This window comes from Camarhynchus parvulus, chromosome 13 (assembly GCF_901933205.1).
Source record: "Camarhynchus parvulus chromosome 13, STF_HiC, whole genome shotgun sequence".
In the NCBI taxonomy this organism is placed as follows: Eukaryota; Metazoa; Chordata; class Aves; order Passeriformes; family Thraupidae; genus Camarhynchus; species Camarhynchus parvulus.
The window spans coordinates 4,462,116-4,476,906 of NC_044583.1; the positions used below are offsets into that span (position 1 = coordinate 4,462,116).

General features: G+C 43.1%; 1 protein-coding gene across 1 annotated transcript in view; it reads right to left on the reverse strand.

Moving 5' to 3' along the window:
- WWC1 (WW and C2 domain containing 1) overlaps window positions 1–14,791 on the reverse strand; it is a 66,878-nt gene that overhangs the window by 24,301 nt on the left and 27,786 nt on the right. Inside the window, exons 2-8 of the mRNA XM_030957273.1 lie at window positions 12,047–12,156; window positions 7,017–7,220; window positions 5,285–5,361; window positions 4,300–4,379; window positions 3,276–3,405; window positions 2,784–2,930; window positions 1,704–1,777 (exon numbers count right to left, since the gene is read on the reverse strand). Of these exons, the coding sequence (XP_030813133.1) occupies window positions 1,704–1,777; window positions 2,784–2,930; window positions 3,276–3,405; window positions 4,300–4,379; window positions 5,285–5,361; window positions 7,017–7,220; window positions 12,047–12,156 (822 nt within the window). The remainder of the gene's footprint in view (window positions 1–1,703; window positions 1,778–2,783; window positions 2,931–3,275; window positions 3,406–4,299; window positions 4,380–5,284; window positions 5,362–7,016; window positions 7,221–12,046; window positions 12,157–14,791) is intronic.

The following is a 14,791-nucleotide window of genomic DNA, read 5'->3' on the forward strand; positions in this document are numbered from 1 at the left end:
GTTCGTGCGTGGGCAAAGTACTTAGTCTTCTATTGTGTTTTTGGAACATTTTAATGCTGCTGTGGGGACAGGAAACACTTCAAACATCACAAGGAAGAATTTTCACAGGAACAGAAGGTTCCTTGTGAGTCACTATATCCATAGTATTGTTCCAGCTTTAAACCAGTCGAGGCATTTGTTTCTGCAGCTCCTACTAAACACTGTGCCAAATCCATCATACTTTGATAGCTGGAGATCTTTCCATTTTAGCATCAACTATTCATGTCCATTTAGAGCCATCTTTCCTCATAAAAATGTTTTTTTAAACTTTGAGAAAAAGTTATAGATAACCTAAGAAAAATATGGGGTATGAGCAGCAAGTATTCTTTAACTGCAAGGTGTGTTGTATGCTCCTCATCACCACTTCAAATGAACCAGAGTGCTGCCTTCATAAAGTTCTCTCTCCTTATAAAGAGCATAGTAAAAGAGCAGGCTTGTCATTATTCACTTGCCTCTCCTTGGAAAAGATACAGGATAAGGAAGAGTATTCCTCTTCAATCTGAATGTGCAAAATCAGTGTAAATTAAACTGAAGCCTTCAGCAAAGCTTAAAAGTAAAAGGCAATTATAACATGCCAAATTAACCACAGCATCTGAAGGAATGGTATTTTTAATGTTGCTTTTAAAAGTCACTGAATCATTTGAATGTCAAGGTGGTTTGGCAAATCTTGGACTGGCTAAATAAACAGTTCTAATAAAATTGCTCCACCTAAGAAAAGAAATATAAATTTATGTCAGAAGCAGAAGAGTTTTTGACAACTGCCACAGACACAGATCAGCTTTTATGCCAGTGAGAAGCGTGGCCTACTGGCCACTCTAGAACACCAAAATGAGAGCATTATGAGCAACCTCAGCCTGAAGGCTCTGGTTACTTCTAACCAGAGGCTGGAAAAAAAGCCTTCTCTTTGCATATATCCCAAGCACAGATTGTACCAAGCATCTGAACTTTGTTATTTTGGAGTTGCAAAGTCCCTCTAGAGCAGCTAAAAGTGAAGAAGGTCACCACCAGCAATGGTTACATCACTGAACAAAGACTAGGCCAGTCAAAGTCTAAGTAATAGATCCTGGTAGTTTTTCATTTAACTATGTAGTTGTCTTAGCTATTATCTATTAAAAAGTAAATCCTGGAAAGCTTTTGCTTAAATTGGCCTGTTAAGTAGATGGAATATTTTTTAATCTGTTCTTCATTCATTTGAGATCAGAGGGCAAAGGTGAAAACTTACATTCTTACAGATAAGCTCTGGAATTGCAGCATTGGCCATATTTTGATGTAAGGTGTTAACACAATATACATTTCTCCTTATCAAACTTAGGCACACAAGCATTCATTCATTTCAAACAAGGTAAGGAGATGCCCTGCAGTACAGTCTCCTTATTAGGAATGGGGAAGCACTGGCAACAGGTAGCAGAACCACTTATGTCCCCATAGGTGTGGCCAGACTGAATTCTTTATGCATTAGTCAGGCCTTAGTAATTTCTAGGATGGTTATTTATTTCTTGAAAGATAACGCTGGCCCCAAAAGCCTATTGTGTCACTGGCTCAAAAATGATCACATTTACTTAGCAGCAATGCTGGATTTCAGTCTGGTGGCACCTCTTCTAGTGAACCTTCTCCTCAGAATGAGCTGTGTGACAACCAAGGAGGGCAATGGGCCAAAGGATTACCTTCTCTTTGCCTCTTCATACTGCAGCCGCAGTCGCACCTTCTCGGCCAGCTGGTTACTGCTGCTGCCCACAAACTGAGACAAAAACACCACATCAGCAACTCAGCAACCACTCCTCCTTTGATATTTCCTTGACACTGTTACAAGTGACACTTGATCTTAGTCATTTCCTAGTTAAACCAATCATAACACAGGAACATGATGCACTTAAATACATTTTTCATTATTTCTTCGTATACTTAAACCCCAACAAGACTGAAAGGCCAGAAAAGAAAGAAGAGAAAATCCAGCACATCTGTCTTGAGTTTCTATTTCTATGAACACACAAATACCTTTGCAATCCATCTTAAATGCTCTTTGCATCCTTTAGTGCTGCACTGCAGTTAGGTTTGGATCACATCTTGCTTTGGCTGTAAAGTCTTACAGACAAGGGACATCCCACCAAGCCCAAATCTGCAGATCTTTATTAACATGTGCTGCCCTGACTGCAAGTGGCTGCAAACCTTTAAATAAAGGCTCACAGGAGAGGCTCTGTGCTGTCCTGTGAGAAATAAGAGGTTCCCCCAGCACTGACTGAGTCCTTACCAAGGCTGGGACCAACCTGACACTTCTGATCTCCTGGAATTGTGGGATGAAGGCTTATGAGCACTATAACTTTGCTGGCATCAAAACAGCTGCACATAAGCTGTTGCTGTCACTTGTAACCCAGTGAAAGCCAAACACTCCTAGGGGAAGAGTCCTCATTGGAGCTTAGCCCATACAGGCCTGCTCAATGTTTCTAGTCTCATAAGTTATTGCTATAAAGAGCTAAAGGAGTGTTTGTATCAAAGAAGCTACACCTACAGGCAAATTCAAACTTCCTTCCCTTTTATTGCTACCTGGGTTGCTCTGATAGAGACAGTGTGGGGAAACATCAGATTGCCCTTAGAGATACATTAACACTGCACACAGAAACAAAGCCACACTGCAGTTTAAACCAGAAGTTATGATTTCACAGAAACTTGTCCATGCTTGGAAACTCATGGTGAGGTAGCTCTACACACAGTTCAGAGGAATGTCTCCATTCTCACACATTACTCACATTTCCTGAAACATCTGTCTGGGAGCTGACATCCAGGTACTGCCGGGGCAGCAGAGGGCTGGAGCTTTCCACAGACACACTGCTGGCCCACAGGTCTGACTGGGATCCTCTGTCATTCACAAAGCTGTCTTTTAACCTGGCTAAGCTCTAAAACCACAAAAAAAAAAAAAGATGAGGTGAGCTCATTTCTGCCCAAAGTACCTCAGCAGCTACATAACTTCAGCCTAACCCCATGACTCAGATCTGACCATGTCTGCTGTGCCCACTCAGACTCTGCAAACTCGAGGTCAGGACAGGCTGGACTGCATTTTCTACTTCTCATTTCCAGCATCTGAAGAACTGCAGAGGCTGTGGTCCAACCACCACACAAAACTAGTTTAATAAAAACCTCAATTACATATCTGAAATACAAAATACTTAAATTACTTCTCAGAAATTCAATCTTCTAGCAATGGCGACACAAAATACTATAAAGTCATCTTGTTTCAATACCTGAATGAGGTCCTGTTTTTCCTTCTCCCCTGATGTGATGGCCTTCTTGAGAGCTTTCATTTCACTTAAAATGGCTTGTGCCTCATCAAGTTTGTAGCCACCTTGAGTGTCAGACATTTTCATGTCAATTCTGTATAGACATTTAAAAAACCAGTAAGCTAACACTTAATAATATCCTGTTAATTGAATCATCCTAGATGCAAGTGTCTTGACAGGGATTTTTAACAAAAAAAACACTCCAAACTGTAACAAGGACAACAGAAGGAACAAAAGACCCCACTCCCCACTGCCTAAGTTACTCCACTCAGCAGTACATTAAGCTTCAGAGTTCTGATTTCAGCAATATCATCATATCTTTGACTTCTCAGGGAGGACAAAGGTGCATACAAACCCCCAAAACAGTGTGTTAGGGCAGACTGCTGCTAGCAGACTTGTTCCTAACCTAGAGAGGATCAGCTTAGCCATCTATGAGAATTACCTTATTTTCAGTCATGATTTCAAAAGCCACGCACAGACTCACATGCACTGATGTATTTGCTTGCACAATTTAATTACAAGCCACTTCATCCTTCCCTTTCCTCAAAGGAATTCCACCAGGGTTGACCCTTATAATAAATATTTATCTGAAAGATGCCAGATGTCTAATGACACAAAGGCAAGTACCTGAAACTTTTCTCCCCTTGCACTCCACCCCCAGTTTTTCCTCAGTGCCCTAAACCAGTGACTCTTATAATTAAGACAATGAGCTGTAGTGTCATCCATGAGCAGTACAGAGTAAAACAGAATATCAGTTAACTGATGAGATCCTGGTTCAAAACCTTTTTGCCATGAAGTCAGTTCTAATGTGGTCAATCCCACACAGGCAGTGATTTGAGAGAACTCCCCCATGGCTGTGTACTGCTTTCAGCCTGAAGATATCATCAGCAGCATATTTCAGCTTGTTATTAGGCAGCTATTTATAAATGTAGTGGGGGATGCGTTGCAAGCCAGAGATGTAAAAAAAAGCTCTTGAGAACACACTTACTTCTTCAGGGTTTGAAATCCATGCTCTTTGTACTGGAGCTCTTGCTTCATGTGAGCTACTTCTCTCTTGAGTTTATTAACCTGCAGCAAGGTGTCACATTTTTAGAATGCTATTTTATATGAGTATTTAGGTACAGTGCTACCCATTCAATTCAAAACTTATTCAGTGTAGACATTACTCTAAACAAAGTTTCCAGGCAATCAGCTCAAGTCAGGAGCAGGAAACAGCCCTGACAGCCTCCTCATCAGGACTTTATCACTGGCCTGGGCTTTATCCAGTAGCTGCTATCACACCTCTTAACAAGGGGCTCAAGGGAACTTCCAGCCATGTAAGTGGAAAAATTGAGAAAAATTTAAAAAAAGACAGCAATGAAACACATGTCAACTTTGCTCAGAAATGTTTAAAACCTTCCCAGTCATTATTCCCAGCATCAGGACAGGAGTTACCCTGCAGCACCTGAAGCCATCCTCCAAGGTCCCCAGAGAAAAGGCCCCACTGCACAAGTAACTCAGCAGGATGATAATCCATATTGTACATGCACTGACCCTACAGCTTGCTGTTTTATATTCCTCCACAGAGGCCACACTGACCTACTTTACTTTAGTCCTTTCTTCCTCCCAAACTGAGCTCTGCATGAGAGCACACCCTCCCCTGCTGCCAGCCTGCACTAAGCCCTGCACAGAACAGCTGCCAGTCCCTGGGGAGGACCCCAGCTCCCCAGCACTGCAGGAGCCAGCATGCAGCTCCACATCCCACAGCCACCCTGCACTGCCAGCTGCCAAGCCAGGCTGAAGTTTAAGAGGGAAAGAAAAAAGCTGTTTTAAATTCCTAAGACTGCAACGTTAGAAAATTGTGATAAACGACCTCCTAAATTACAACATTAGCTCTCCCAACTGCTTTGGCATCTCCTTTCAGCATTTGCCATGAGGTCTGGAAATACATGAACATTACTCATGTCAAGTAAAGGTCCATTTGTACTACTCACCCTGGATTTTGTAGTAGCAATCTCTGCTTTGAGGATCTCGGGGTCATACTTGGAACTTGACGAGGAGCCAGAAAGCACTGGAACAAACACAGAGCCAGTTCAGCAGCTCTGCCTTCCTCCCTACACTTCTACCAGCCCCACCACAGACAGAGATCTCCCATCACTCCAGCACACCCAGACCTCCACACACTGGGTCTGTTACCCAATTTCCACTGCTCAAAGACAGGGCAAGGCAATAGTGCAGTCAAGTACTCCACAAAAAGTGCAGACTGAAGGGGCCAAAGCATGTCCTGCATCTCCAAAGTCTGGATTTGTTCCAGGTTAACACACTTAACTCAAACTCCCAAACACATTCACTCCATTCAGTGGTGTGGCTTCCTGCATTTCCAAAGGCATTGAACAGAACTGAAGGGACAGGCATTGCAGGAAGGTTTACTTAATTTTTTTTCAGACTTCCTCATTGAGCAAACAATCCACTGAATGTTCAGAAACAAAGAAAAGCAAAGAACGAGAAGAAACTGAAAAATGTGATGCAAGCCTTTTCACAGCCTTGAGGACATGACCAACCATACAATGTGTCACACCAGATTAAATCAATGTCCCATTAAGAGCAGAACTCTGTTCTCAGCAGCAGTTAAGCCCTTCTGCCTCAGAAGGTACAGAAGCTCCCAAATGTGCAATGTTGTTAGAGGAAGCTGTAGGCAAGGGAGATATTCTGATCCTTGCAGCCATCAGTTTATGCCCTATAAAACATGGGAAAGCATTTCTAGTTATTTCTGTTTGGTTGTGTTTTTCAAGACAGATCCCATGTAACATCTTGCCCATGTAACTCATGTTGTCAGTGCATTGCTCTGGGTAGAGTACTTCTAAGAAAAGAGCAAACCCAGTTCTTTAGAGATGAGGGACAGCCTCCTTGTCAAACAAGAATCCTTCAGTTGACAGAAAACTACTTAAAAAATGTTAACACCAGGCACAGGATTAGCCAGTGGAATTCTCCACCATCACAGATAACTCACAAGAGCGAAACAGGGGGAGGTTCTTGGCTGGCAAGGACACAGAAAATCTGCAATACTGAGGATTATAACAAAAATTCTGGAATACATGCAGGAAATAAATCCTGTTCTGGACATTTTCCAGCTCCTAACTAGTACCAGTAAGGAGGAAATACAGCATTCTATGAAGATTTCTGCACCAAATCTTGAAGTGACATTGGTATTGATGTGTTGTGACACAGAACATGGAGCACAACTGCTGTTCTGCACACACACAGAGGCAATCCAGCAGTGGTGACTTGGAACATGGCATAAAATACAGAACCCTCAGCTCCCCTAGACCATCACTCAACTACCTGGGATATAAAACTACAAAAGGGCCTGGGAATACTATCCAAGATGGACTTTCTCGCTGTGTTTCTGTACTTTAAACAGGGAAATCAAGGAAAATACCATGTAAGTTAACTTTTTCACTCTGAGCCAACCACCACAATTGTAGCATTTATTGAAGCCCCTGCAGAAAATCTGCACATTGACTGCAGTGACTAAGCCACACACAGGAGTGTTTCACAACAATCAGCCTTTACCAAACAGGTGCTGGGCAGACACCATGTCTGAAACAAAGAGTGCCATGGCACACCATCCCAGCGCTCCATCCAAGGACCAGCTTCATGCCTGTTACTGTCCTACAGGGTGCACAGCTGAGGAAAGAGCTGGTTCAGAGCTCACAAAGTACTCACAGCTGGTCTGGGAGCCCAGTTTGTGCTCCCAAACATCGTGCAGCTGCCGATACTCCTGCTGGGCCAGCTCAAGCCTCTGCTGTTTCACTTGGTAGATCTCCTTCTGGGCAGCAATGGCCTCCTGGGCCAGGACAAGGTAATCCTTCAGCATGTGCTCCTGCTCCCGCCTCCATTGCACCCGAGGGTCCTCTATCTGAGTCGTTTCTTGGAGACAAAACAGAAGAAAGCAAGATCAACAGAATGCAGGTTTGTTCTGCCTCTTGGAAAAGCTCCTCTGTTCATGACATTTTAAAATAGTCTCTTGCCCCACTCCTGTGATAAAAAAGTTGAATAAAGACATTTTCCTTTTTTCTAAGGAGCTGACTGTTGATCCACAATGAATTCCAACAAGTTTTGCCATGATGAATAGAACAATTCACAACAAATAGAATAATTCACAACAAAACTGTCATATAACTCTCCAACTCCTCTGCTGCTGAAGCTTCCCTGGTTAAGAACATCCACCCAAGAATATGCATACACAGTTGTAAGATACTGACATTGATTGTTATCTTTATTGCAACTGCTTTATAACATTACTAGTAAAATAGCTCTACTATTTCACTGATAAAACTTTTAGAAAATATCATTGCCCCATAACTGCATTGTACTACACCTGACAACATGAAAGCAATTACAACTCTGCCCATCCTCTTTGGCTGCCAAATGGCTTTTATTGCAGGGGGGTAAGAAAACCTGCTCACTCAGATTCCAGAGGCAAGTAAAAATAAAGTCTGATAAAATCACAGATTTGTGAAAGCATCTTAAATGACATTATATGAACAGAATCTCAGAGAGGAGTAAACATTTCCTTTAGGGAAAGCAGGCACAGCAGTAAATGACTGAAGAATATGGGAGGTGGAGTTTAGGGTAACAAGGGAATGCAGCAGTTACAGCACTTCCATCTCCATTACCCCAACACAACTAATACATTCCAGGCTTCTAATCATGAAAAAGGGGTAAGGCCACAGACATGCAGCTACTCCTAAAACTAATGAGGTAAATTTATTGTCAGTGTTTGTCCCTGTTTTGTGAAGAAATGCCCAAAACATTTTTCATTTCTATTTCAAGGCCATTACATGTTCTTGTTTGGAGCAGGTTCCAATATTTAGTTGACCAAGTGCTCTGAACTGTCTAAACCAACATGCTTGAATAAGGATGCCTAGTTACCACATAATGAATAATTAATAGAAAGGACTTGCTTGAAACTATCAGTGGGAATCTAATCTGCATATCTTAAGAGCCTCTTTAAATATTTAGTAAAAGCTGCCAGAGTGGAAGGTACGAGCAGCTCTTTAGTGACTCAGGCATAAGACTAACACAGCAGTACACAGGATGTGGGGAAGAGAGGTTAGACAATATTCTTAGCAGCAGAACTAGAAATAAAGGGTTTACCCAAGGGATGGACACTCAACCCTTTTCACAAGCTGTCCATGATCATGCTGAGGAGAAAATTAATTGGCTACTCTAGCAGTAAGTTGTTTCTAACAATATCTCAAGACCCAAAAGAGCACATGGCACTTCAAAATACATGGCAAAACTTGGAGAAGGCACAAAATGCATCACAAAACCCCAGTATAGTCTGTAGAAGCATTTAAATGGACCTTTACAGCTCCTGCAAGCAGAAGCAATATTTCAGCTGATATAATATTAAAGCTAGGCCTGGACCTGAAAAACTGCCCCAAAATAATATGAGGGAAAAGCAGCTGCTTGTACCAGCTGTAGGGGCCCTTATGGATAGCACTGTGGTCTTAGAGGGAGCAAAAGGAAGATCAGGAGGGCACAAAACCTGTAAGCCTCTGACATCCCCATGCTCCTGCCTTGATCCTTGCCCCCAGATCCCATTTTCCAGATAACCAGAACCCAGATGAAGTAACCCTTTTCTCCACAGCTGAACCAGAAGGGGAAAGTCTGCTGTTACCCAGGGAGCTGCCCCCACATTCCCAGATATGCAGCTCCTCTGGACATGACTGCACAGTCACCAGCAACTGCGACTTAGGGCTCCCTAATTTCCACCATAAAAAGTATATTGGCAAAGTGCCTGTGGCTCTTGAAGTCTGATGCAGGACACTGGATTGTAACGCTACCTCAAGATAAGTCTTCAAGCCTGGTTATTTCCAGTTTTCTCTTAGACTAGCAGCCCATTCTTCCTAGAATTCCAAGAAGGGTGGTAGAAGCTGCTGCAGGAGAATTCCTCTATTATAAGCGATGAGGAGGAAGATTGAAAAAGCCTCCAATCCTGAACACCTCTGTGAGGTGGTGAAGCACTGCCAGTGCTCCAAGCCCATCCACAATCTGACCCAGGGAATGCTCAGCAGACAGCTCACAGAGAGGATGGACAACACACTAAGGTATTGAAATGCTTTGTGTCCAGATTTATTCTAAACATTCACCTCAAGCTTTTCAGTAATCAAAGCACTAACAGTAACCCCTTGATTGCAGCTCTGAGCTCTGGTTTTCAAACAAGTAAAACCAATCAACAAAAGTGTTGGCCAAGGGCTCTCACTGAGCCCAGATACTGAGAAAAATGCATAATACATTCAGAAGTGAGATGAAAGAACTACAGAAATGCAGGCTATTACATCATTTGTTGTCTTGTGAATTCCTAATTTAATGTTGAGCTTGTCATAAGTAAGTCTGCTTGCTTCATGTTGGAGGAATGTAGGTTTACAATGCTTGCATCAGCATCATTTCTTTGAGCAAATCACATTCCAAAGTTCTCCCAGAGAGGCACACTCAAGGTTCTGCATTAACACTTTATCAAGAATATTCTGGGTACTCAATTCAATTTAATTGTATTTATTTTCCCTCAGAGATGTGGTTACAATCGTTCTCCATCTTGCTTCTTTTAATGGCTCCTGCCTTTAGATTTCATTTAAGTCTATTCTTGGGCTCATTTCTGATAATTAGTCTCAAATACTTGTGCAGTATGAGCAAGACCCAACATGGCTCCATCCCCTTCCCACCCTGAGCAGTTCCTTCCTGCCAGGGAATCTGCCAGAGATCTTGGAGAGGAAGAAGGTTTTGGACACTCTCCAGAGGATACTTCAACATGAACCACAAAGCTGAGCTGCTGGATTAGGTTAAGGTAAATGGATGTGTTCTGCTCTGTCGTGAACTGGATTAGAGCTGGCACAAGAAATATGTCATGAGTTTGCTCCTCTTCTTTTTAACTTTTTAGTTGGAATTCTCATTTAAATATAGAGGCCTCTGACATGCCACACAAGTGGAAGTTTTCAAAAGGCACTGTCACTAAGCAGGTGTCAGCACAGTTGAAAGACTTCTCTGCATGCCCCTGAATCCTGTGGTGTTTGTGAGTGGCACAGACCTGGGGTAACTGCCCTGGACCTCCAACCTTTGCATGTTCACCCTGCACCAACTCAAATGTATAAATAAAACCATGTTTGGTTTGTCCCAACTGCATTCAATCATTCAGGCTGGAAAAGGCCTTCAGGATCACCGAGTCCAACCTCAAACTTAACAACGCTGGAGCTTCAGCTAACTGAAACACTCCAGGGGTCCAACAGGCTTCCATGTCCCACAGCTTCAGGTCAAGGCTATTTTCCCATTCCCAGACTGTGAAAGGGACACCAGACTTGGTCTTAGAATCTGTAGGAGGTCCAAACTTGAGCCTTGCAACTTAGCACCTTCTACAGCAAAGTTTGTCCACTCCTCTCCCCAGCAGATCTCCTTTGTGTGACCCTGTAGACTTGCCTACCCTTTCAAACTTGCCAATAAAAAGAAAAATCAACATCCCCTACCTCACAGAAAATAGTTAGGATGAAGCCATTTAAAGATATGTCATCCTAAAATCACAGGATTTACATAAGTTCCAAATAAAAATATTTGTGTCACCTTTATACCTGGAAACATGATCTTTGTATTGTGGGGGTCAGTTAGAGCTTATGGGAATAGGATTTTTTCATTCTGCATTTTTAACACCCAGGAGAAGTTGCTAAAGCTTGGAGGGTGCAGTCTCAGGCCAGGTGAAGTTGTGGCAGTTTTGAAAAAGGGAAGGGTGTGAAGATGAAGATTATCCAAGGGGGGAAAAAATCCACCAAGGAAAAAAAATGCACCAGAATTCAACATTTTTTATTTTTTTAAAAAATCATGTAATTAAAAAAAAAAAGTTTAAGTTCTCAGTTGAAGTCCTAGAAGTAGATTTTAAAAACCCCACAACTTAAAAGCACTTCAAGGCACTTTTGTCTTCTAAAAGTTTCTCTCAGTATGAGTTGCAAGGTCCCCTAAAAGGGCCTGGGCATGGCTCTGCTGTGAATTTCTGGGCTGCAGCTGGAGCTGTTCTGTAAAGAGAATCAAAGTCACTGATTTGTTTTGCTTATTACTTTTCCAGGGGATTTGTTCCAGCATAACCCATTACAATTATTCTATAATGTCTACAATGATATAACAAATACTGAATTTTCTTATAATTCAAATAAACTTACAAAATTAACTCTTTTGGTCTATCAAACAATCTAGCAAAGGGTGTAAGCAATGGCTTAGTTTGAGGGCACAGGATAAAGGCCCTGAATAGGACATCCCAAGTTTACTTGAGGGTTTTGTCTCCAGCAAAGGCAGTGTGAGCTCCTGCAGCCAAGGGAGCTCATGCTCATTCAGTTCACCCTTGCCAGGGGAATCCACACAAGACCTTTGCACTGTTTCTGATGGTCTTGCCAGAGGGACAAATTCCAGGTGTAGAACAAACTCCAGATCACTGCTGGACTCCTCAGCAGAACCAAATCTGACAGAGGTGTGTCCACAGTATTGGCTTGAACATGCCTGGCAGTTTGAAGATTGCAACCCAAAAGGTGTCAAATTCCTGCTCAGAGAGAGAAGTACTTTGTATGATGGAGAAGGACAGGATTTGATTTCACGACCCACAGTTCTCATTGACTCTAAAACATGCTGTTAGCAGCTCTGTGGTTTTGTGTTCAGTAAACTCTAATAGAGGCATACATCACTCTGCAAAAACACATTAGCATGTCACTTACTGGTGTTGTGGTCTATGTAATAGACTCCAACCTGAGGGTCATAAGCTTCTTCCCATCCTAAGGGCAGCTCATCACTGATGCAGTCAGCAAAGGTCAGTGGTTTAGTGTACCTAAAATGCAAAATAATATTTAGCATGAATAAAAGAACACTCCCACATGCCTGCTCCAAACAACTGAACTGACCAGAAAACAAATGCCACAAGGGCTTCAGTATCAAAACCACAGAGAACTGAAAACCATTTTAAAGCCTTTGTTCCTATAAAATAATACACCACCAACTCTTCCCTTTCTCCATCTATAGTTAGAGCAAGATGAATTCATTCTGACAGAGCTCCAGAGCCTTGCCCAGCTCAGCCAGTACTTGCTCGACAAAGGAACATTAAGAACTTTGCCAGAAACAATTCCTGCTCTCCAGTGAAAGAACAAGACTGTTTGCAGGCAAGTCCTGTACCAAAAATATGTAGACAAGAAGGAGCAAGATGAGAAATGCAATTTGCATAGACTGAATAATCAATAGCAAGTGCTGAGGACTGTGGGACCACTTGTCATGCAACTTCTCTCATTTGCATTGCAATATGCTCTGTTTCATTAATGACAAACAAGATTAGTTTCTCAGTATCAGAAAACGTGTAACTCACTCCGTCTGAACAAGAAGGAAGTATTTCCACAGCACTGCTCTGAGGAGTTCTTCTATTACAGAGCACAGCCAGCAACACTCTGAAGGCCTGTGTGGCTAAACACAAAGCTGAGAGTACCCGCTCCTTGAGTGGCCACACAGATTTTAATCACCAAAACCTCGTCCCTTTCCTCCCTTTCACTCAGAGTTAATGAGGTTCAGCTTGCACCAACAAAACTACAAACCAAACAGCACTGCAGGGAGGCACAAGGCAGGAGGAATTAATCCTGCAGGTGCCTCACACCCCCAGCTGCCAAAAGCACAATGTGCCAGAGGCCCAGAGATCCATCACACAGGCCCAGTGCTCTGTGTGGTGGGTGGGTGGGTGGATGGATGGGGGCTGAGTGTGCCCTCCCATAGAAGCCCTTGTGGCAGAGAGCACAGGACACACTGTGCAACACCACAGTCCCTCCAGGCAGGCACACACTGAGAGCAAAGGGGTGAGAAACTCCTGCAGAGCTGCACCCAACTCTGCCACATGCAAGCAGCACAAAGAGGGACACAGAGCAGCTCTGCAGCCCACTGCAAGAGACTGCACAGACAACTACAGACAATTATTTCACTTTTGAGACTGATATTTTCAGCATATCTAACAAGGAGCACTCATAACCAAGACTTGCTTTCCAGCAAGTCTTCCCTACCCAAAGGTAATTAAGGAGGGCTGACAGACAAGTTTTACTAAGTTCTGAGCAGATGTCATCTGGAGGCACTGAGAACCAGCTGGTACTCCCATATTAACATCTTACAGTCACTCATTGTTAAGAGGAAATTTAGGAAAAAAGCCTTCAGCCAGAAGATATAGCCTTCAACTTATATATAAGCCTTCAACATAAAATCAACATTTAACAACTAATGTAATTCCCCCTAAATATGACCTGTAAGTCTGGTATGCAGTAAGAATGGGGTGGGAACATTTTTGTAAAAGCCATGTAAGCCACTAACACCTCTAATTTACCTGCTGTTGCATTTCCCTTTCAATGCATTGCCTACGCCATATAAAGCAGAGTTTCAATCACTATTCTCTCAGAAAATTTCAATTGAATTTAAAGCTCTGCTGTGCAAAAGAACTCAGAGTTTCACAACATGGAACTGTGAAATTTTCTCAATAAAGTTTTACTGCAGGGTTTATTTTTGCAGTTCTTAATCTAGACTGTGTACCAAATGTGTGTTTGTATAGAAAACAGAGATTACCTGAAAATAAAATAGAATCTCAATGCTTGTGATTGCTATCCCTTATCCCATGCTCTTCCCTGTGGATCAAGCTGTTTCCTCAGCCTGAGTACCCAATATGTGCTGCTCTGAGTTGATCAAATCAAAGATGCACAAGGGTAAAAACACAGAGCAAGGTCAGATACAAGCCACTCTCTGGAGATAACAGAGATGAAAGTGCTGTAGCAAACGTGTTGGCAATGTTAAGTTAAACTCCAGGGTTAACACTTTCCCCCTCTCTGAAAATGACATCTGCTTTTATTTAACCATGGTGGTTCATGTGGAGGCTGCACAGGTAGGGGAGAGGGAGGGCACAGAGCTAAATGCTGAGCTAGATGGAGCTGCTCCCATCCCCGAGAGGGGCACAGTCATGCTGGGATCACAGAATCATGGAATATGCTGAGCTGGAAGGGACCCACAGGGATCATCCAGTCCATTCCCTGGCTCTGCACAAACACCCCAACCATCCCACCCTGGCATCCCTGAGAGCATTGTCCAAACACTCCTGGAGGGAGCTCTGGCATCCTTGGGGCCATAACCATTCCCTGGGGAGCCTGGGCAGTGCCCATCACCCTCTGGTTGAAAAAACTTCCACCTCTATCCAACCTAAACCTCCAGGCTCAGCCTCAGCTGTTTCCTCAAGTCCTGTCATGCTCATGGTACAGATGGGTGGCTGCTCCTCTGCTTCCCCTCACGAGGAAGCTGCAGACCACAATGAGATCTTCCCTCAGTCTCCTCTTTTGCAGGCTGAGCAAACCAAGTGCCCTCAGCCACTCCTCAAGCAGCTCCCCCTCCAGACCCCTCACCATGCTCGTGGCCATCCTCTGGGCACTCTCTGATGGTTTAATGTCTTTGTTTAC